General features: G+C 46.5%; 1 protein-coding gene across 1 annotated transcript in view; it reads right to left on the reverse strand.

Moving 5' to 3' along the window:
- LOC117460531 (intermembrane lipid transfer protein VPS13B) overlaps positions 1-25,012 on the reverse strand; it is a 424,908-nt gene that overhangs the window by 193,036 nt on the left and 206,860 nt on the right. The window contains 4 exon segments of the mRNA XM_071205797.1: positions 1,875-2,075; positions 4,927-5,144; positions 6,279-6,513; positions 23,313-23,446. Of these exon segments, the coding sequence (XP_071061898.1) occupies positions 1,875-2,075; positions 4,927-5,144; positions 6,279-6,513; positions 23,313-23,446 (788 nt within the window).

Below are 25,012 nucleotides of genomic sequence, written 5' to 3' on the forward strand. Positions count from 1 at the left end.
CACACACACACACACACACACACACACACACACACACACACACACACACACACACACACACACACACACACACACACACACACACACACACACACACACACACACACACACACACACACACACACACACACACACACACACACACACACACTCTTAGAGGGAGCTATTTTCCCACACCTCCACAAGCCAAGCTGTAAAGTATACAGTCTGATTCCGGGGCCTCTGCGCTGTAAACGGGCCGAGGATCCGGGTTTATTTTCTTTGCTGAGTTTGTCTTTGCTCATCAGAGAAACCCAAACACTGGAAGACAACAGCAGGCTGGGAGGTGTCCAAGAAAGATGGGGGGGGAGCACATTCGGAAAGAAGAGTGGAAAGAGAAAATTGTTTAAAACAGGTAAAAGAATGGAGAAAATGTGGAGGGTTCAATGTATGCGTCATAAAAAAGGAAAAAGGAGGGATTGAGAGGGATGAGCACGGGGAGGGATTACGGGCTCCTAAATACCATTTAGACAGAACAAATGGTGTGTCCACCATCTGAGGGTAGAGGACTGATTTGGAAGGGACTGCAGGTCAGAGGATAGTGTGCGTTGTGTAGATGCACGTCTAAAAGATGGAGCCAGGGTGTGGGGGGGATTTGCTGCCACTGCTGCTGAGACTTATCAAAACAGCTCCTACATTCTTAGTCAATCACCCGGCCTCCCAGAGGACTAAACACTTCTCCCAGTGTTTGTACTTAGGTAAACAGTGACAAGTGGGCTGTCTGGGGCCCCTGTGGCCTTGTTACAGACGCACTACACAGAGAGCCTCCACTGCGGCCCCCTCTGAGGGTCCACACATGACGCAAGAACAAACACACGCTGATGGCATAGAAACAAGTGCAGACGCACATGGACACATGAAACAGGGTGTTTTCGTGTGTATGTTCTCGCACAGGCACACTTCTTTGGCTCCGAGGCGGTGTGATCCAAGGGCCCCACAATGCTGACAGGGCCCAGGTGGTCAAAGGACATTAGCTCTTGGGCTAGGTGCCAGCGCTTAACAACACAAACACTCATCAACCCCATCATTTACAAGCATCCTACGTTTCAACACACACATATACACATGCACATAACACGTGGCCCTGGTGGCAAGGCCCCAAGGCCCCAAGGCCCCGGACGCCGGCTACTCAGAGTGTCTGCTACTGTACGAGAGGAGTAAACTCCTGCCACATTGCAAAGCCGAGGATAAGCATCAGCTAGGGGCCACATTGCTGTTGCTCCCAGAAACCCAGACTGTAGCTGTGCACATGCCTGCAGTGCACACAACGACAGCTCGTTGCACACTCTGGGTCTGATATGGTATCTGACCACAACATGTACATACAGGTTATTGTTTCCCTACATGAAGAGGCAGGTTCAACTCAACCAAGCCCCAGCGTGCACACATCAGCACCACGCACCGCCTGTCTGTATGCAAAGCACGGACACGACAAAGCGCTGATGACATGTTTCCAGCTTTGGAATCCTTTCCAAACAAAACTGATTTTTAAAGACATATTGTATGTGTTCAAAATAACTCAACTACTCATGACAATAAAACAACTTACATTTCACTCAGGAATCAGCAGCAGCATTATGTAAACAACAAAGGCTGAAAGAAGGAGCTCACAGTCGGGTGTCGGCTGGACTAGTTAATCACGCAGCGCCACATGAAACAACGGGAACATAGAAACTGAAAAACTAACGTAGATAATACTTAAATAAAAGGTGAAAAACTAACTGAATAATGAAACTATTTATGTGCAATAGCTGCTTGGTAAAACTACGAGAAGAGGATTGTGCAACATAGATTTTTAGATTCATGAATCTCACATTTCATGAAAACAAACAAACCTCAGTGGGAGAGCCAAAGTCTGCCGACGGGCTGCAGGTGCTGGTGTCTGGCGGGGCGGTGCCGGCACTGCTGCGCACGGGGGAGGCCGGCGCAGCAGTGGGGGGGTCCAGGACGCTGGAGGCCTGCCGCAGGATGCCATGCTTCTGGAGGCGAGCCCATGTAGAGCTCCAGCTGAAGAGGAGCTCGTACAATAGCTGAACCTGGAGAGTGACGGAGGCAGAGAAGGAGCAGCAACTGAGATGACATGTACACACATTGGTTCCAACATTAGGAACAGCTCTAATGAATATGCCCATGACAATCTAAGTGTTTCTTATCTGAGAGCACAGAGATATAGAAAGCTCTTTCTCACTCGACACACACAGTTAGCTTTGTGTGCAAACATCTAACCCTAACCCAGCTGAATACACTTCAATAGATGAGGTGCACTGTGCCCATTGAGGTCTTTAAAGATAGCCCCAAACACCACAAGTTATAGTATTTGAAAGCAGTTTCAAATATATGTTTTTGGCAAAGTCTGACTCAAAAAGCTGTACTGGGTATTTCTCATGTACTTCTAACTTCTGAAGCCATTACCACCATTTCGCTTGGCAGCTCCGTAGGTAGGACACAACACGTAGCTATAGTCGAGAGGAAAGGAAAGAGAGGAGGCGGGGACCTTGGCCAGTAATGGACCACTATCCATTCCTATTTCACTATTCAGCTGTACACTCTTCTAGTATTAAGAAGACTTGTCACTCCAAGAGGCCTCATCTCACAGAAGTGATGTGAAAGCTGTGTTCATGTTTCTACAGCATGGTCTACGGTTTCACCGTCACATGCATAACAACAGACTCCCAAAGAAACACCCACAGAGGAAAACTAAGTTGTGTCATCAATTTCCCTGAAGAACTCACCACGGTTAGGAAAAACTGAAGGCCCGCCGTCAAGTGTGCTCAACTATTTATCATGTGCTCACATGAAAAGAGGCCTGAGCGTTAAACAACAACAAAGCCAAAAACAAGAGTGGAAACCATGAGGGGAGGCAGGGGAATGTGAGGTGATGCTTTCAGTAGGGCATGCATGCACTCCCTGTGGGACGAGAGGAGAGGGAGAAGGTGGCACTACTGAACTGAACCCCAGCCCTACCACTGAGGGTCCCTCAAAAGCAAAGGTGCACACACACATGACCGCACACACAACATCGTTTTCTCTACTCCAAACACGTTTTGCTCACTCACACACTGTTAGCACACATTACAGGGAGGCCTTCCCTAAATAAACATAAATCAAAGCAGCACAATACATTACAGCTGGGCCATTTCAAACATGTCCAGGAAGAGCTGCTCACGCCGACCCAGCAGCCTTCCAGGGACAGGGCCAACAGCTGTCTGCCATACCCGACCAACTGCCCTGCCGTCAGCACAGCTACGCACCACGCTGCCTCTCTGAGAGTCTGGAAGCCCCACCAAGGACAACAAGGCCTTCTGCAGTCAGCAGCACATGTGCAGGAGGTGAAGCATGCCCACTAGAGCGGAGCTAGGGTGCCTTATATCTGTCATCTATACGGTTTGGTCCAGTCCAGCCAACTGGAGACTGAGCAGGGGCTTCGTCATTCATAAAGTCACGCAGATGAAAGATGGGAGCGCTGCACGTGGTGAGTGTTCCTGCTCCTTTATCTAAGCACCGTTTATACAAAGACTTCACAGGAGTGACTTAGTGTTGGGGTTGGGTAGTAGCTGAGTACATGTGTACAGATATACGAGTGCACATGTGTTCACTAAAATGCTGTAAGGTGTCAAAGGTCAAAGCAAATGGTGGTGGTGGTGATGTGTGTGTCTGCTGACTTCAAGGTGGTCCTGATAAAGTGAGAGTGCAGCTCCTACCCCCATCCGTGTGACGCTGAGTCATTAGCACAGAGCTAACTCAGGCTGCAGAAGGCACGGCCACGCAAAGCACTGCAACACAGTGCTGAAGGACTGCTTATGTCCCATGAAGTGATGGAGAGCAGCTTATGGAACACGTTATTTGAAATCAGGAGAATCTAAGAGCCCACGTCTTTGATTGTATTGCTGACTCATGATGACGGTGATAATAACTGATGCTAGATGTTTCCCCGACACCCCCAGTAACACTTGGCAGCCTGACACCAACTGTCTCGTGGTTGTTACAGTGATGCAGCGCTCCAACATACATTCCCACAGTGGAACAGCTAATTAGAAAAAGCAGCGTGTAGTGTGAGGTCTCTTTTGTTCTGCAGCGGGACGCTCTGGCAGCGCTTCTTAGAGAGCTGCTGCACCACTTGAGACGGCACAGAGCTTATAACCCCAGGGTCAGACATCACACCAGAGAGTACAGAGAGAGAGGAGGAGACCAGATGGGAGCGCAACGAGAGAGAAGAGAGGCTTTTATTGGACCCAAACTAATAATGACTCATCATATCATCCCAAACGTCCTCCCAGCGTTGCAGACGCAGGCGCTACGTTGGAGAGCGAGAAGAGGAAAGAAAGACAATAAACTTCCCCTCAGTAAGCCAGCGCTCTCCTCATCGCTGGGACACTGTTCACCACTACCGGTTCAAGGTTCCAACTCTCCTCATATCACCGTGGCTCATCTCTGTGGTGACAGTCCACAGTGGGACCGCTAAAGAGGTCGCTCCAATAAGTGTGTACTGACCTGATTGAGCTGAACACGAGGAAGGCAACATGTAGATGTGATTATAGCGCTGTAGTAACTAAAGAGACAGAGACCTCACCAGGAGACAAACGTGTTCCACTTCCAATCTGTTCTTACTCTTCCAGCTGACAGCACACACAACAACACGCTGATGACACTCTGCTCGGCTCAGACCTCGACACCTGTGCGCAAAGCAGGCGAGGCCACGCTCTGTAGCCGCTGTACGCTTCCATTCTGATGACACTTACAACAAGAAGATGAAGCACTTTGTTTATTGGAGTCAGGCGATGTCAGAGAATCAGACAGAGGCCAGACGGTGTGCTCGTACAAGAGGACGACTTGTTTGAGTACACATGTAAGTCCAATGACTACTCTGTGAGGTTCACACACACTGACCTGAGGGTTGCAGCACTTGACGTGGACGGCTTGCAGATCAACATGGAGGCACACTATAAAGGAGTGTCTGCCTTCAGAACAGCTCTGAAGCTTATGGGAGGTGACGGCCAGGGTGGAGGTGCAGCCCATTGGCTCCAGCAGGCTCAGGCTCTGCTGCTGGCCCAGCAAAGTGTACACACTGAACTGGCTCAGGCTCACCGTCCAGGGGAAGGCGTCACCTGGTGGAAGACATGCGGGACAGAAAGAGAAGGATGCATTAAGAACGTGGTGAAAGAATGAAGCAGTCGGAGATATAGGATGGAAACTGCACAACGCAGACATTGCAGAGATGGAGAGGAGCAGGGATGATGAGAGAGACGTGCAGGGAGAGCAAAGAGGACACGCTTAGCACATGTGAAATTGAGAGGAAGACGAAACAGAATGCAGGCTAGAATCGAACAAAAAAGTGTTGCAATGGATTTTCCTTCCAGAAGGATCAGTCAGCATTGTTCATGATCAACATGAGTCCTCGCACTTACCTTTGAAATGAAAACCAAATACTGCACAGAACGCTTCGTGAAATACTTTAAAGATCCACTAAGGAGTAGTCTCCGAGGGGCTAGATCCCACTGAAGCACACTGCACAAGATGTGTGGGTCTGACAGGAAGCCACACCAGCTTTGTAATCTTGCCAACCCTGGTAGAGCAACAGAGAAGGAGAACTTGTTTGGCAGCACAGAGCCAGGAAGAGCACACTCCCATGCAGGTGGGCAGGACGCTTGGACCCAGAGCGTCGACATACCTTTTCAAAGGGCAGGAATGAATGTCTAAAAGCAAGGAGTGTTAATGCCATGGCTGCTGGTGGCACTGACTGTGCTGTCGTTTCACTCCTGTTTCTAAAGTCCATACGCCATGCTGCAGCCTTTGAAGCTTTGAGAGAACAAGACACTTCTATGGAGCACACACTACTCACCGTCTGAGTGCTGCTTGTGTGAACTCTGCCAGGTGTGCAGACCACACGTGCAGGGCCTATCTCTACTTCCCTTTGTTTGTCTGTTCTCATGGCTAATGAGTAGTGGGTTAGAGGTCAGCTGGGGCTTGTTGAAAAGTCCTTAATGATGATGCATTTGCATTATGTAGAATATTAGCATTATGAACACATTAGTTTTATTTAGTAAATCATTCAAATCTATTTTCAAGACTCCTCATTATTGTTTATTGAAGTTTAACATGTTGTGCTCTCGTTTAAAACTTTGAAACCATTGTGTGTTGGCACTTGGAGTCCTCACCGCGCAACTCGCTGACTGTTCTCCCAGTGTTTCCTTCACCCTAATCCAAGTGGAGAGTCCATTAGATACAGTAGGCACACCTACCTTCCTCCAAGATGGGCTTGGCGACCACAAAGGGGAGCTCCTGCAGCGGCTCCATGTACTTGTGCCCGGCACTGAGCACACTGATCTGTGGCAGGCAGACCACCAGGGTCCCGGGCATGGAGGCCTGGTTGTGGTACCAACTGCGGACGGTGCCAGGAATGTCCCCGCAGATGATGGTGCTCGGGGAGGGCAGGCTGTCATTAGGCAGGAACACACAGCACGACTGCAGCTCCAACTGGAGAGGGGGAGAAATATGAGGAAGTCATGTTGACTTTATTTAGTCACATGACCGATCTCAGCCCCCTAGAACAGCCCTTAACAGATACTTTTGGAACACGTCTCTTAATATGAGCTCTCCCCGTCTGTCCTCGCCTCAGTTCACGTGTCTCCGTGCAGTGTTTGGCCTGGGGAAGGCGCCCTACTGAAGATCAGCTAGCCCCTGTGTGTGAGGCTCTCTTCATCAGCTGTGTCAGAGATGACCACTCAGACTTCTGAGTATGCATAAAGCAGGTTGTGAACATCGTCTCCTTCAGAGGATGAAAGGACTCAACATGCCACGAGTCAGAGAGAGAGTCTCATGCTGACGGAGTATGTCTTGGTGATGGAGAGTTTGGTTAGCGGCTCTCTGTGGGCACACACACACACACACACACACACACACACACACACACACACACACACACACACACACACACACACACACACACACACACACACACACACACACACACACACACACACACACACACACACACACACACACACACACACACACACACACACACACACACACACACGGCTCTCTGTGGGTAAAAGCAGGAGGGGACAGCACCTCACTACGGCGTCACACACACACACACACACACACACACACACACACACACACACACACACACACCTCTCTGTGGGTAAAAGCAGGAGGGGACAGCACCTCACTACGGCGTCCCACACACACACACACACACACACACACACACACACACACACACACACACACACACACACACACACACACACACACACACACACACACACACACACACACACACACACACACACACACACACACACACACACACACACACACACACACACACACACACACACACACAGAGGCACACCCTCCACTGATGTTTGCATAGAAATATGCCGCCTTTTGCTAATATCACACGCAGAAATGTTGGAACGCCTATATATGGAAGCTGGTTCTTCCAGCTTTGATGGGAGGGCAAGAATGTCAGAAAAGAAAAAACAGCATGAGATGTGAATGAGAAACAGAGAAAAGGAGAATAGGAGAGAAGGAGTGAGAGATATGGTTACACACTCATCTCACGCTGCTTCCTCTTTTGATTACTCTTCAAAGCGGGGTTTGAAATCTGAACACTTTTGCACACTGACACATCAGGCCTGGGCCTTTTTTAAGAGCTGGCACGCAGGAAGAAAATCCATCGACACTGCCTGGCCTGCTGCTGATCTTAGCGGGGTTAAGCTGTAAAGCAGGCCGACACACGGAACCGGCTGGCTGGAGCACGGTGACTCCGCTCTGATAACGCTCCCCTGCTGGACAGCTTGCTTCAGTCACACTATTGTGACCAGCCACGCCTCCACCATCAAAATGAGATTACATTTTGATAACAACTTGGGTGTGGCTATGTCAGTTAATGATGTATTTAGTGTAAGGCCTTTCTACTTATACTATAAAACCTTTTTTCCTCAAGAATGTCAAGAAAGTTTAAGGAAAAAAAATGCTTATTAGAAGTATGAAGAGCCGAGTGAGATGATATAAAATGTCTCTTATGTCTCGACGAGTACCAAACAACGAAGTGATTAAAAACTTAAAAAGTGGTTTAAGTGGCTTAAACTGAAGCCAGTAAATGCTTTAATTATTTAATAACTTACTTACATAATGCAATATCAGTTGTATAGTATAATTTATAGTTTTAATAATTGACTAATCAACAGTTGTATACATCTGTGTCTAGTATATGTATATGGCAATGCTAAATCATACTTTAATAGATAATTATACAACTAATATAGAAATCCTCTACTTTCTCAGGCACAGGAAACATTTAGTCATTTAAAGTCAGAATATCAAACGTTCATTTAGAACAAGGTATGCTAAGATGTACTCAAATGACCAGTCGATATATTGGCTTATAATTGTTTCTCTGGTTGTCTCACCCTTCTACGAACATGAGCTCAGAGCCTTTGGGAACGGACTGGGCTGAACAATCCACTCTGTTCCCTGGGCTGACAGAAGGTCACCCTGGTAACATCCTCAAGGCTCCTCTCTGCCGTCTCATGTGAGAGCTGTGACTCACACACACCAACACAGGGACACAGAGGGCAGAGGGGGAGCACTGGCACTGATGCATGGTGCTGACATATCCAAAGAGAGAAACAGTCTGAGGTCAGAATATCCCATATACATCACTGCTATGAGCACTGCCAAAACCACTGACAGCTCATCTCTCTGACCCATTTCATTACCAGTACCAACACCAGGCCCTGTCCCTGACACGGCTGAGGTCTGGCTGGTGGTGTCCAGGTCTCTTACCATCACCATTCATTGATTCAGGATGGAACATCTGTGAAGAGAGATGCCATGACTGGAGCAAGGGGAACAAAGGAAACCCTGCAGGAGGGTTGAGAGAAGAGCTGGTGGAAGCAGAGGGAAACCCAGTGTTGTGAATGGTGGCAGGAAAAGAACATGTCTGTTCTTACGGGTCCAAGCAGAACGTGAGAGTGTGTGTTTAATGTCACAGTTTTAGGTGTAAGAGTTCAGTGGAGGTGGTGGAGGGTCATGTTTGGTATTCCACACAATTGTGTTTAACAACTCTGTAACAGGCCAATAAACAGAGCACTGGAATCAGTTAGCTTGTGTGCCAATGCTGTGAGCTGATTGGACATGCCAGGTTAGTGTTGTTGTGTGTAAAAGAGAGAAAGCATGCCCACAGTGACAGGACAGGAAACAGACAGGTATGCCACCTAAAGCTCTATGCTAAGAGCAACATGTGCACTGTGTTACCCACAAGTCACTCACAAGCTTAGCAAAGTCAATTTCATATTTATCTAAGATGTTCAACCATTTTTCCCTCTTAGGCAGCTTTTCCATGTGCAAGACACAGACAATAATTAAATGACTTTACACTGTGTGAACAATTATTAGGCAAGTTGTACTTTTGAGGAATTATTTTAATTATTGAAAAACAACAGAATATATCTGTGTGCACAATTACTGGGCAACTGTTGTTCAGAATTCATATGCAACTAAAGGAAAAACAAAAATGTCACCATCTCACTTGTTTAGTTTCACCTTTATTAAAGTGAGAATAATAAACAAACAACTCGACATTTACAAATAAACATTTCTGAGATTTAAAAAATAAATTATCATTCACCAATACAGCCACCCTTCTCTTCAATAACAATCACGAGCCTTCCATGGATTGAGTCTGTCAGTTTCTGGATCTGTTGACGATCAACCACAGCCTTCCAGACTCTGTTCAGAGAGGAGTTTCCTTCACTGGAAATCTCCCTTTAAGAAGGGCCCACAAGTTCTCTATAGGGTTTAGGTCAGGTGAGGAGGGGTCTAGGTCAGGTGAGGAAGGGTCTAGGTCAGGTGAGGAAGGGTTTAGGTCAGGTGAGGAAGGGTTTAGGTCAGGTGAGGAAAGGTCAGGTGAGGAAGGGTCTAGGTCAGACGAGGAAGGGTTTAGGTCAGGTGAGGAAGGGTCTAGGTCAGGTGAGGAAGGGTCTAGGTCAGGTGAGGAAGGGTCTAGGTCAGACGAGGAAGGGTTTAGGTCAGACGAGGAAGGGTCTAGGTCAGGTGAGGAAGGGTCTAGGTCAGGTGAGGAAGGGTTTAGGTCAGGTGAGGAAGGGTCTAGGTCAGGTGAGGAAGGGTCTAGGTCAGACGAGGAAGGGTTTAGGTCAGGTGAGGAAGGGTCTAGGTCAGGTGAGGAAGGGTCTAGGTCAGGTGAGGAAGGGTTTAGGTCAGGTGAGGAAGGGTTTAGGTCAGGTGAGGAAGGGTCTAGGTCAGGTGAGGAAGGGTCTAGGTCAGGTGAGGAAGGGTCTAGGTCAGGTGAGGAAGGGTCTAGGTCAGACGAGGAAGGGTTTAGGTCAGGTGAGGAAGGGTCTAGGTCAGGTGAGGAAGGGTCTAGGTCAGGTGAGGAAGGGTCTAGGTCAGACGAGGAAGGGTTTAGGTCAGACGAGGAAGGGTCTAGGTCAGGTGAGGAAGGGTCTAGGTCAGGTGAGGAAGGGTCTAGGTCAGGCGAGGAAGGGTTTAGGTCAGGTGAGGAAGGGTCTAGGTCAGACGAGGAAGGGTTTAGGTCAGGTGAGGAAGGGTTTAGGTCAGGTGAGGAAGGGTCTAGGTCAGGTGAGGAAGGGTCTAGGTCAGACGAGGAAGGGTTTAGGTCAGGCGAGGAAGGGTTTAGGTCAGGTGAGGAAGGGTTTAGGTCAGGTGAGGAAGGGTCTAGGTCAGGTGAGGAAGGGTCTAGGTCAGACGAGGAAGGGTTTAGGTCAGGTGAGGAAGGGTTTAGGTCAGGTGAGGAAGGGTCTAGGTCAGGTGAGGAAGGGTTTAGGTCAGGTGAGGAAGGGTCTAGGTCAGACGAGGAAGGGTTTAGGTCAGGTGAGGAAAGGTTTAGGTCAGGTGAGGAAGGGTCTAGGTCAGGTGAGGAAGGGTCTAGGTCAGGTGAGGAAGGGTTTAGGTCAGGTGAGGAAGGGTTTAGGTCAGGTGAGGAAGGGTCTAGGTCAGGTGAGGAAGGGTCTAGGTCAGACGAGGAAGGGTTTAGGTCAGGTGAGGAAGGGTTTAGGTCAGGTGAGGAAGGGTCTAGGTCAGGTGAGGAAGGGTTTAGGTCAGGTGAGGAAGGGTCTAGGTCAGACGAGGAAGGGTTTAGGTCAGGTGAGGAAGGGTCTAGGTCAGACGAGGAAGGGTTTAGGTCAGGTGAGGAAGGGTTTAGGTCAGGTGAGGAAGGGTTTAGGTCAGGTGAGGAAGGGTCTAGGTCAGACGAGGAAGGGTTTAGGTCAGGTGAGGAAGGGTTTAGGTCAGGCGAGGAAGGGTTTAGGTCAGGTGAGGAAGGGTTTTAAGTCAGGCGAGGAAGGGTTTAGGTCAGGTGAGGAAGGGTTTAGGTCAGGTGAGGAAGGGTTTAGGTCAGGCGAGGAAGGGTTTAGGTCAGACGAGGAAGGGTTTAAGTCAGGTGAGGAAGGGTTTAGGTCAGGTGAGGAAGGGTTTAGGTCAGGTGAGGAAGGGTTTAGGTCAGACGAGGAAGGGTTTAGGTCAGGTGAGGAAGGGTTTAGGTCAGGTGAGGAAGGGTTTAGGTCAGGTGAGGAAGGGTCTAGGTCAGACGAGGAAGAGTTTAGGTCAGGCGAGGAAGGGTTTAGGTCAGGCGAGGAAGGGTTTAGGTCAGACGAGGAAGGGTTTAGGTCAGGTGAGGAAGGGTCTAGGTCAGGTGAGGAAGGGTCTAGGTCAGACGAGGAAGGGTTTAGGTCAGGTGAGGAAGGGTTTAGGTCAGGTGAGGAAGGGTCTAGGTCAGGTGAGGAAGGGTTTAGGTCAGGTGAGGAAGGGTCTAGGTCAGACGAGGAAGGGTTTAGGTCAGGTGAGGAAGGGTCTAGGTCAGACGAGGAAGGGTTTAGGTCAGGTGAGGAAGGGTTTAAGTCAGGTGAGGAAGGGTTTAAGTCAGGTGAGGAAGGGTTTAGGTCAGGTGAGGAAGGGTTTAAGTCAGGTGAGGAAGGGTTTAGGTCAGGTGAGGAAGGGTTTAGGTCAGGTGAGGAAGGGTTTAAGTCAGGTGAGGAAGGGTTTAGGTCAGGTGAGGAAGGGTTTAGGTCAGGTGAGGAAGGGTCTAGGTCAGACGAGGAAGGGTTTAGGTCAGGTGAGGAAGGGTTTAGGTCAGGTGAGGAAGGGTTTAGGTCAGGTGAGGAAGGGTTTAGGTCAGGCGAGGAAGGGTTTAGGTCAGACGAGGAAGGGTTTAAGTCAGGTGAGGAAGGGTTTAGGTCAGGTGAGGAAGGGTTTAGGTCAGGTGAGGAAGGGTTTAGGTCAGACGAGGAAGAGTTTAGGTCAGGCGAGGAAGGGTTTAGGTCAGGCGAGGAAGGGTTTAGGTCAGGCGAGGAAGGGTTTAGGTCAGACGAGGAAGGGTTTAGGTCAGGTGAGGAAGGGTTTAGGTCAGACGAGGAAGGGTTTAGGTCAGGCGAGGAAGGGTTTAGGTCAGACGAGGAAGGGTTTAGGTCAGGCGAGGAAGGGTTTAGGTCAGGTGAGGAAGGGGGCCATGTCATTATTCTTTCATCTTTAAGGCCTTTACTGGCTAGCCACACAGTGGAGTACTTTGATGCATGCGATGGAGCATTATCCCTCATACACTCATGGTCTTCCTGAAAGATGCAGACCTTTCCCTGTTCCACTGATGGAAGAAAGTGTCTTCTAAAAACTGGCAGTAGGTTCAGGAGTTGATTTTGAGTCCATCTTCAACCTGAAAAGGTCCAACTAGCTCATCTTTAATATTACCAGCCCATACCAGTCCCCCAACTCCACCTTGTTGGTGTCTGAGTGGAAGTAGAGCTCTGTCCCCGTTACTAACTCAGCCACAGGTCCCAACCATCTGGTCCGTCAAGAGTCACCCTCATCTCATCAGTCCAGAAAAGCTTTGAACAATCTATCTTCAGATATTTCTTGGCCCAATCTTGAGGTTTTAACTTCAAGACTGGTGGTGGGGTTTCAGCCTTCCTCTCCTTGGCCATGTCTCTGAACACCTGGTACTTCTGGGCCCTCCAGGTAGGTCACAGTTCTGGAATATGACAGCACTAGAGGATAATGGCTTCCTGGTAGCTTCACGTTTGATTATTCTCTTTGACAGTTCATTTGTATCTTTTTTTCTCAACATGTTTCTTGCCCTGTTGACTATTTCCAACAAATCGTTTGATGGTTCTGTGATCACGCATCACTTGGCACATTTTGCCTAAGGAAAAGAAGCTGCCTAATAATTCTGCACACCTTGATATAGGGTGATGACCTCCATAGGCCACACCCTCCCTCATTACACAAATACACATCAGCTGATATGGTTAAATCCAATATGAATTCAAGTTCATACAGCTTGGAGCTGGACAATTTGCATGCAATGATGATGTGGTCAAAATACTCACTTGTCTAATGACTGTGCACTAGAATGGGCAACGATAATTTGAAGTCATGTATAATTGCATTGTGGAATATATGTTACACAACGTTACCCCCTGAAGGGTTCAGGTTAGTGTGGAATAAACTGCCCAATAAAATGAAAGATAGACTCTGCTAATGACTAAGGTGCAACAAGCAATAAACAGATCACTGGGATTGCAGCACTTTTGTGAGTGTGCATGTTCAAACAAGTGTGTGGGTTTAACATTAATTTCTGATTATAGAGGGGGATCTGGAGTTTACCCACATTAGGGGGACTATCACCAAGATTGAGATTTGAGTTGAGCCGACTGAAGTCTAAGATTGGTAGGTGTTTTCATAAAGTATGTCATTGTAGAAAGCTCACAGAGGAACTGAGGAATCAAAGAGCCATAGTTGTTCCTATGTTTTGGCCAATGACATAATGTCCTGTCAAAGTGAAATGAAATCTTCAAACATAACAAATGAAGTAAACTGCAGGCAGCCAGGGACTGCAGTTCAGTTACCTACAGCCTTTAATAAGAGACTAATCCAGGGCAGAACACTGAGTGTGTGTCTTTGTGTGTATGCAGGGCAGTGTGTGTCACTCACAGCACACTCTATTAATATACATCAACAACAACGGAAACACTTTCACATTTTGACCAGGAATTCTCCGTTAAAAAAGGATTGAAGCCAATCAACTCCTTATGAGGCTGCACGTGGCAGCTTGCACTTTGAAAACATGCTCAAATAACACTTTCATATTTACTGTTCAAAAGCACATGCACATGTGTGCGTTCAGGTTCAAAAGCACATGCACATGTGTGCGTGCAGGTTCACATACTGAACATGTAAACCTGAAAATACACATAACATACTTGATCATATCACCACTTGCAACTACTGTTATCAGACATTTAGAAGAGAATAGATGCACTTGTTTTGGCCTCAAGCCAAACAAGTGCTGCTTTGAGAGAGCCCCCATCTCTTTTTAATATCCTTGCAGAGACATGGTGCTGTTACTACTTCCTCTGAAGGATGGCACCTGCAATAGCAATGAACTCAGTTACACCACACAGCTGTAGCTATAAGGTTATAATCCTCTGTGCTGTTGCTGGGTGTTGCATCCCTTATACGAGAAAATCTCTACGAGGCGTCACAAAGCTGGACTGATGGAAGACTCCCTTTCAGCATGATTTAAACAGCAATGATACTTCAGTTTCGCATAAGGAGGCTGTGGCTCAGTGGATAGTGCGCTGATCTTTGGATCTGGGGATAGCCTGTTTGAGTCCCACTGCAGTCAGCATGTCGTGGGTCCCTGGGAAAGCAATTCACCCCAAATTGCTCCAGTGGGGCCTGCCCACCGTACTGAAGTACGTAAGTCGCTTTGGGTAATAGCGTCTAAGAAGTGACATGTGATGTAATGTAATAGAGAAATAAAACAGGTATGTAGAATACAAAGGCTAGTGCTCTTCCATTGCACAAGTCCCAGCATGCACAGGCCCAGAAAGAGAGAGGGCCAGGTATTCTGATGACAGCAGTAGGTGACCATTGCTTATCCAGAGACTTACGCCTTTACATGAACATGGATCTTCTTACACATTGATCTACAATCACAGAGACTCTAATTCAATCTGGATTCTGGATCAGGAATGCAGCTTATGCTGTCATGAGTAAATAAATAGCTCGAGACAAGAGACAGGCAAAGGGAAAAAATAACTTTTAATAAATGGTAAGATGCCTGAAGACACTTTTGTCTTTGTCTCTTCGTTCCTTCTCATCCCTGTCTGGCGTCACATCACACAGTTCTAAATATGGGACTGTTCCACTTTTATTCTTGATGACTTCAGCGCTCCATCAGATAGAGTAAAGAATGTAGCCACATGTGTGGACCCTGTTTCAAATATTTCTGTCTTAATACCCCCAAAAAGCGTCCCGTGCTTCCTCCTCTGCCGAGCAGCATTGGGAGTGTACGATCTGCCCTGTGCAGTATATCTCCCTTGAGTCTTTGTAAAGACGGTGTATCTGGTTCCAGCAGAGCAGCTTCTAATAGAGAGGAAGCTGAGGGCCAAACACACTTAGGCTTTAAAAGGCCGGGCCATGTGGAAATGGCCTATATAACCACAGGAGGCTCTTAGGATAGGAGGAGGAAGAGTGAGGAAGACGGAGGACAGCCTGTCCACTCTGAAGAGTGCATTACTGTCACATCGTCATTCTTAGAAGCACTGGTACATGTTTCAGACATGAAAGGAGTTTGCAGGAAAGGTAGTAAGACATGCCTTGTCTGAAAGAAAACATCTACACAAGACTACTCTCCTAACACGGATAAACACTTTAGAAAACGTATTGGTCTACCTTTTGAATGTTTGTGTGACCAAGATACATGCAAGGTGCCTTCTCTTCTAAAACACGCTTTGAGCGCACAGCTGTGTGCTACATTCATCTGACAGCATTAACTACCTGTGAGAGTCATCTATCTTAGACCAAGGCAGTCACGTGTGAGTGGGACATTTGGCCTGTGGTCAGATCTGCTGTTAACACATTGTTTTCATATCTCTGCAGGGCCTCAGAACAGCACACACTCTGTAGGCCGAGACCTCACCTCTGTGGAGGGCCCATATGTGAAGCACAAACACACTTGCTTATAAAACAGACACATTTGTTCCTTATTCTCTCTAGTGCAAACTCTTTTTCACGCACACACGAGCACACACACTCAGCAATGCAGGACACACGGGATATCACCCAGAGATAGAGGAGAGGAAATTAGAAACACCCTCCCAGCATCCCGGGTGAAAACATTTGCAACTCTGGAGCAGAAGAATCTCAGTGGAGAGATATGCAGCAAACGGAAAACACATCCTTTGTTTTTAAAAACCTGATACCTTTCCAAATGTAAACTTCCTGTGCCTGCACCAGACGGGACCTCTGTTTCCTGAGCGGCCGGTCAGATTAACAGAAGGCCCACAGAGCAAGCCCGGTCGCTCTGGGTAACCTGCTGCTCCCCTTTCTTCTGCATATACTCCTGCATGTTCAGCTTTGTCCGAAAACACTTTGGAGAAGTGAGCGTAATATTGTAAATAGTGTCTCCCTGTGAATGAGCATGATTACTGTGTCTCTCTGAAGATGAGACTGTGCAGATGTGTGTGTGGTGAATACATGTTTTTCCTGCAGCCTCACCTTCCTGAAAGTCTATGAGGAGGCATCTAAGCGCGATGCCCCCTGAGAGCAGATAGGCCGGCCTCACCCACGTGGCCTGGCACGGCAGCACAGGCAGCCAGCCAGCCCTGTGGCCCTGCATTCCTCTCTTCTAACACTGCTTACAGAAGCTGACAAGCGCTGGAGGTCTCCCTGGCCGAGGTGGAAATCTGCACAAATAAACGCTTTAGGTGACATGAAGGCTTTGTTTGTGTTCTGCTGGCCGGCTGTTTGTGCTAGCGCGGTGGGTTAATTGCGACTTTGATCGCTGCGTTTATTGATCCAACGTTGGCCTTAGGAGTGCAGCCGACCTGGACCGCCTGCTCACACCCTCGACCTTAAACATCCCCCATCGCCCCCGCATGGTGAGCCCCTACAGGCAGGGTCTTGGGAGTTCTGAAGTGATAGCTGAGCTCTCGGCTCAGCAGGGCCAGGGACCATTAGGATGGGGAATTCAATTAGCGATTAGTTGGGAATGGGGTGTATTTGACTGAAGGTCCTGCAATCGAATGTGCAAGATGCAGCTGACCACATGATACAAGTGGTCAGAATATCAATATTAGCTTGGCTTGGTTTAGCTACAGTAGTAGTGTGGCCAGACAGTGTTGCTGCAGGCCAGCTGAAGAGAGTGGAAGTGGATGATTATGTTATGCAGTACGTTATACTAGGCCAAGGTGGATCAAAAGGGTGATCGACTGCAGGTGAAAAGAGATTCACCATTCACCACTATTGATTTATGTTGCGTGACCGAACCGTGTGTGTGTGTGTGTGTGTGTGTGTGTGTGAGTGTGTGAGTGTGTGTGTGTGTGTGTGTGTGTGTGTGTGTGTGAGTGTGTGTGTGTGTGTGTGTGTGTGTGTGTGTGTGTGTGTGTGTGTGTGTGTGTGTGTGTGTGTGTGTGTGTGTGTGTGTGTGTGTGTGTGTGTGAGTGTGTGTGTGTGTGTGTGTGTGTGTGTGTGTGTGTGTGTGTGTGTGTGTGTGTGTGTGTGTGTGTGTGTGTGTGTGTGTGTGTGTGTGTGTGTGTGTGTGTGTGTGTGTGTGTGAGTGCGTGTGTGTGTGTGTGTGTGTGTGTGTGTGTGTGTGTGTGTATGTGTGTGTGTGTGTGAGTGTGAGTGTGAGTGTGAGTGTGAGTGTGTGTCGATAATGGCTGTGAGGTCATCCTTGTATTGAGCAGGCAGCAGGTGATGGGACAGGAATCTGGCCACACGTGCACATGAGCACTCCCTTCAAGTTCTCTAGCTCAGAAAACACCTAATGACACATCTTCTGTTTCACTGTGGCGACCAGAGAGGATAAGTGTGTAATCATGAGAGAATGTACACCCTTTCTCTCACTCTCTCCTTCCTTTTCCCTTAGTGCCTTTGCTGTATCCTTCCCTTCATTCTCCCTTCCAATTGGCTCTCCAGCTCCATCTCTGTGTGGAGACACTCGTGCAATGACTCTTTGTCCTGCCTTCAGCATTCATCCTTCTCTTTGCTAGCATTACAGCCAATCAGTACTTACGCAGCGTTTATTAGACACCTAGGCACTACGCGTTATAACAGCCTTTTTATTGTCCTGTCCCCTTAAACAGAAACACTGCCATTCTCTTATGTACCATTGATGCTATGGGTGAACATACAGAATGCAGTCTGATTTGGAATTGCTGTTCGATGACATGCTACTAAACTGACCTGCATGTTGGAAGAAATAGAATGTGTCTTTACCAAACACATTTTTAAATTGGGGCTCAATGGTTCGCTTATATCCAGGGGTGCACATCACTTTCTCAGTGAGGTACTCCGATGAGGACCTGGAGTCAGTGTCTGGGACTCCAACTTCTGGCTCCACTCAAAGTTATTTGATGAAGCCCTCTGTATCGCCAACGTCAACGGGGGCAGGGGGGCTGGTGGAGTACTTCAGGAAAGTCAACGGGGGGGGCTAGTGGAGTACTTCAGGAAAGTCAACGGGGGGGGCCAGAGGAGAACTTCGTGACCACAGAGCGTGAACGTTGTGATCAGCTGTTTTAGTGCAGTTCTCCATTTCTCCACGTTAACAGCAGCCTGTCTGTGCACACGGAGACCGACTCTGTCGTCCGGTGATCTAACCGTCTGCAGGAAAAGCTTCACAAGTACGTCGGTACGCAAATGCACTTTGTGACACAAGTGACGGTACGCATTTCAGATTGTTGCTGCGCATATATATCCCTATTCATGCTGGAGCTGGGGCTTAAGGTTAATTATATTACATGTGCACTGATTTACAATTGAAATTGCAGTATAACCAAAATTATCCTCAGTTCATGTCGAGTTTTTGAAAAGACAATTCATGACTTAAAGGTGGGGTAGGTCATTTTGGAGAAACCAGCTCGAGATCGCTAGAATTTGAAAATACTCAGCCGGAAAAAATCTGCCACTTCCTTCCAGAGCCCCTCCTCCAACACGAACGCGCACATGACCAATGAGGGCACGAGATAAGTTTGTGCACAGATGGAAGTCTGACAGGCAGGTAGGCCATCCAGTTATTTTAGCCGGCCGGCTAAATTGACTGGCCGTGCTTTTTACAGGACCACGGCTTCCACAGATGCATTTTTTTTATGGATTTTTTGTCAAAGCACTTCAGATATTCATTGCTATCGGGATGTTAAGAGCATTCCATGGACTATAACAAGTGTATCTCGAGCCGGTTTCTCAAACGTACCTACCCCACCTTTAAATTCATATATATTCATGGTGGCACAAAGTTAAAGTTGTATTTGAAAAACATTTGGAAATGGTGGGATCTTACAGCCAAGGAGGGTGAGGTGTTGAGTAGAGGGATGATAGGCTGTAGGGGGGGGGGGCAGAGGATGAAGTCATGTGCCTGCAGAAGGCGCTCCAGCCGAGGTCAGATCCTGTTCATGGAAACCATCTGGCCAGCTCCATCTGAGCCACACCAAACATACAGTACTCTTGATCTTCCTTTCCGTCTCCCTGACATTCCTCCAGCCTTAAAACCCACCTTCTGACCAATGTTCCCATCTTCTCTCCCCGAACCTCCCTGTCTCATATCCATCACTTTACCTTTCACCCCACTGCTTTTCCTCCTCCTCTTCTCTCACAATATATCCTACTCATTAATGCAGGGCAGCTGCAGGGAGCAGTGTTACTTCGTTTTTCCATGGCAACGCTCCCTCTGTTTCAGCAGATCCAGTTTCAATTTTGGTAGCAACGTGCTCCTTTGCCAGTGCTGTACACATGTATGTGTTAAATAGAAGGACTTATTGCAACATTCCTGAAAGAGAATCACTGGCAATTATGAATAGGGCCCCATTCTCAGGGGAGCAAAACAATGAGTTGAAGCAAGAGTAGAAGTACAGCGTAGGATCAGGACACTGAGGGCAAGAGGCCGTTTGAAGATGTGCAAGGCCGAGGTGACAATAGCAGCACAGCCCTTCAGCCCTAATGTGAAGAGACTTCTAAAGTAACACCACCTGCACACAGTGTAGCCTTGCAGGACCATGAGACTTAGTGGCCTCTTCAGGGAAAATAACACACTCTGTACCTCGCTGCTGATCTGTGCCGTATGTAACGTCATGCAGACTCCACCATCATGGGCCTGAGGGACTCTGCTTGGATGCTGTGTCTCTCTGACCTCACCATGCCTGTTTTAATGCTGCAAGACACTGGCTCCAACACTCTCACTCAATGTCCTTATATATATATATATATATATAAGGACAGACTCTCTTGCTCTAATTTCATAACCACTGTTGAAGACCCCTAATTGTCAAGGCAGGGATTCACAAGGCTATATGAACAGACTATTGGCTGACAGTCTGTATTTATCATCGACAGAGAAGAGATTCAAGGAAGTTGACTTTTGGCATTTCATTCATTTAAAATAATGATTCGCCCATTTTCATTGCAGATCTATCATTCCAAGTGAGATACCAGCAGTATAGGGAGATACACCGTTAGATACAGTACATAGCAATGTAATGGATTTAAAGTGGCAGACAAATGTGTGCTTAGAATAACTTTATTGGGCTTTGGTTGCAACACTCAACTAAAGATAGAGCAACACACTCATGGATTCAGATAGTACCCTTACCACGATGTGTGGGCCATCACCAGGAATCAATGCTGACTATTTCTGTCATTGTAAAAAAGGATGGTGAATAGAATGATTTTAGAACAGAACGCTACAAATGGAAACAGTGCATGTTCAGCTTTTTCCTGCTGCTATTCTGGTTTAAACCTTGAGTGGGAAATGTGTCTAAGACATTACATAAGCTGCACTCAAGTATAGAGTCACAATGAAATGTACAGTGCGACAGAATTTCAAGTACTTTTATTTTGAGGTTATGCTGTTTCTTGGGCTAAGATAAGTGATGATGTAGCAAAATGCATTAAACATTGAAATGTATGACACTAGCCCTTTGTTTTCACTCTGACATAATCTATGTCCCATCGACTGCATCAGAGACTAGGACAGAAGATTTAAAAACAATTTTCATAATCACGTCGGTCTATTATGTGTAGCTATTTCTGTTGAAACTGCCATACGTGGTTTGAGCAGCCGTAGAATGAGTACTTTGTAACTTTCTATCCTCCAATCTCTTTCCATCACCTTTGCTTGATCCCTCTTGTTCCTCTCTCTTCGGTAAAAGAGGGAGAAAACGCCAATGCCAAAATTGGGCACATGTGTAGCAGAAGTGTAAGTCATTAGGTATTCTGTTTACACCACACTAAAATAAATGGAGTGGTTTAAATTTGGGGATATCCAAAGCCCGGGGTACCAGCTGTTGGGTCATCGGTTTGGTAAGCTTCCACTCATATGTCAACAGGACAGGCTGTTTCCTAATGACTGCTGCAGAACGTGGTGTGGTCCGGTCCACTGCCGGGGGGGACAGAGGGAAGTGGAGGCAATGACGGGCTCAGCAAACTATTAGAGGGTTGAGTTAACTTTTGTGGAAGTACTGTAAACATCTCAATGGGCTGACATGGGACCTGGGCTCTGAAGCAGTATTTCAATTCACATGCGTCATGGCCTCATGTATGACTGACATGGGTTTGTGTGGTCGTAGCAAGAAGAATTAAGAAGAATTAAGAATGGTTGTTGGACTTCTGAATCTTTGGTTATTGTTTACATGCACAGAGAAACAAGTCGCAGCCCAATGAAAGACCGATTTAGTGTACTGCACTTTGAATTCCCTGGCATAGAGTATCTCTGCTGTCATGAATAGACCTGGTAATAGAAGACATTTGTACGCCTGTGATGACATGCCAACATCTACAACCCACACACATGGATTAAAATGGAATCAGGTGTAGTTATGATCGCTGTAGTGATCTATGAGATGATAGTCTGTTGACATCACCTTGTAACCATAACCTTGTCTGACTGTTTGATGACAGGACAGTCAAAGAGTAGTTCCATGCTGCAGTGAATTGTGGGATACTTAACAGACATCCTGATCAGGTCTCTTATGACAATATGATTCTAGTTTTAGTATTTTACCGATGTTCACACAGGCCAACCAACATCTGTATATTTGAGAAGCAAAAGTTCGAAATTAAGAGTAAATGTTGGGTAAATGTTTAAACAATGTATCAGCAGTCATAACATAACTTAACCCGTTACTGGATACAGAGTCCTCTTCCCCAATCAGTAATGTACTAAGCCTCATGAGAACATGTGTGCTTCAACATAAAGTGTTCTGCCATCGAGAGCAACCCTGTCAGAAATGTGTCGGCACTTTTCTTTTCTCAGATTGGGCTGGGTGTGATGCAGGCTTAGCCATACAGTCAAGATGCAGCACTTAACTATCCAGGTACACTGTAACAGGCGGACAGAGGCTTCCAGCAAAGCCAGGTTACCACAAAGCGAGAAGAGGCGCTGCGTAAGCCTCTGTATGTAAAGAAGGCCGCTGGGCTAACAGATTCCTGGATGAGCGCAGCCACACAGATACTAACTGGGCTAAACAGTGCCTCTGACAGCAAGAGGGGTTAGTGGTCTCTAAAGGAAATGAAAAAGTGCTCACAGATGTGTGTGAACTTCTGTATAATGTAAGTCAGAAATAAATGAATTTGCACTTTTGCTGATGCTTGACCCACAAAGATAAATGTGGTAAAGATTGGCTTGTATTGGGATTCAAAGATTGATGTTTTGAAATACAGGATTGCAGAATGAAATGTTCTAGCCCTTTTCACTCTCCACACACACAATGTAGATTGTTACTAACATATCCAGGCAATTCATTATTTATAAGTAGCACTGAAAGAAGAAAGAAGTAACATTTAATTATATTTACAAAAAAAATATTAAGTAGCCTACAACAACATGTTGTATAAGTGTAATAAGAGTGATTTGAATTATAATGTTGTTGTCTTGTATATCATTATAATTACAATTCAAGTGCAAAAAGTATGTATATGGTAAAGTGCAAGATCATAACCAGCTAATTAGCAGTACGTTTAATTTCCTGTCCCGGACATTTCCATCATTATCGATACATACAAATGTGCCAGTTTTCAATTAATCATATTGCAAGAACTACACATTCACTGTGAAACACACACATATTTGAGCAGGGTGTGGAGTCCTAACACTAACATCACATGTTGGAGTCAAATCTTGTATACCAAAGACTGATAAACAACCTCAAAGGACCACCATCCAGAGGAAGTGGGTATCTTGTACACATATGATTAGAGCAACAATAATGGCAGAGGGTAAGGTTTGCTACCTGCAGAGTCAGGCGTTTCACAGCATCCCAGGCATGGGCGATGAGCTCCTTCATCCTCTCCTCTGAGGTCGCCCAAGACTCCACTGCTGTGGTATCGGGCATCACTTTCATTGGGATGGACATGGGACGTGATTCTACAAAAAAAGAAATGACTTCAGTGCCGTGTGTATCAAGTATAAATGTGAATTTGTTTTGTTCAAACTCCTGGTCCTGTGGTGAAGTAACCCAATTTACCACATAATTAGAACAGAGTAACTTGTGTTCTACTTATATTAAATAAAATCATTATAAGGTACATGAGACTTTGTGCTGTCCTGCATTTATCCTTAATTGACCTCTACTAATAATGACCTTTTGTATCACTTGTACTGTATCATGTCATAGGATCTTTAACTGACACTTCATCGAGGTGATGTAATGCTGACTCGCAGGTTTCTTGTCTCTTACAGAAGGCTAGAAAACCATGAGAACTGAGCAAATGTAAGCACACACAAAAACACACAGTTTTAGACATGACATATCCTAGTGTCCCTGCTGTGGTCCAGACAAAGGTCGATCGCTGGGCTGACACTAATGGCAACAGTCAAGCACACAAAGTACATGGTAACAACCGCTCAATTAGCCGTTAAACTAGCATTAGCTACCTGCAGGACAAAAAGGCCCTTCAGAGAGATAAAGGAGGGTAAGAGACACAGAGGTAAAGGGGGTAAGAGACACAGAGATAAAGGAGGGTAAGAGACACAGAGGTAAAGGAGGATAAGAGACACAGAGATAAAGGAGGGTAAGAGACACAGAGATAAAGGAGGGTAAGAGACACAGAGGTAAAGGAGGGTAAGAGACACAGAGGTAAAGAGACACAGAGATAAAGGAGGGTAAGAGACACAGAGATAAAGGAGGGTAAGAGACACAGAGGTAAAGGAGGGTAAGAGACACAGAGGTAAAGGAGGGTAAGAGACACAGAGATAAAGGAGGGTAAGAGACAGAGAGATAAAGGCAAGGCAAGGCAAGTTTATTTATATAGCACCTTTCAACACAAGGCAATTCAAAGTGCTTTACAAAAAATGTAATAAAATAAACATTAAAAGAAAAAATACATGGATAAAAGTTACAGTGCAGTCTAAGATATGAATAGTTAAATTAAAAGCAGCGACAAAAAGAAAAGTCTTCAGCCTGGATTTAAAAGTAGTCAGAGTTGCAGCGGACCTGCAGGTTTCTGGGAGTTTGTTCCAGATATTTGGAGCATAATAACTGAACGCTGCTTCTCCATGTTTAGTTCTGACTCTGGGGACAGAAAGCTGACCAGTCCCTGAAGACCTGAGAGATCTGGATGGTTCATCATTTAGCAGGAGGTCAGAAATGTATTTTGGGGCTAAACCATTCAGTGCTTTATAAACCAGCAGCAGTATTTTGAAATATATTCTTTGACACACAGGAAGCCAGTGTAAAGACTTCAGAACTGGAGTGATGTGATCCACTTTCTTAGTGTTAGTGAGGACTCGAGCAGCGGCGTTCTGAATCAGCTGCAGCTTCCTAATAGATTTTTTAGTGAGACCTGTGAAGACACCATTGCAGTAGTCGAGTCTACTGAAGATAAAAGCATGGACAAGTTTTTCCAAAACCTGCTGTGACATTAGTCTTTTAATCCTAGATATGTTCTTTAGGTGATAGTAGGCTGATTTAGTAACTGTTTTAATGTGACA

The sequence above is a fragment of the Pseudochaenichthys georgianus genome, chromosome 16, assembly GCF_902827115.2.
Source record: "Pseudochaenichthys georgianus chromosome 16, fPseGeo1.2, whole genome shotgun sequence".
In the NCBI taxonomy this organism is placed as follows: Eukaryota; Metazoa; Chordata; class Actinopteri; order Perciformes; family Channichthyidae; genus Pseudochaenichthys; species Pseudochaenichthys georgianus.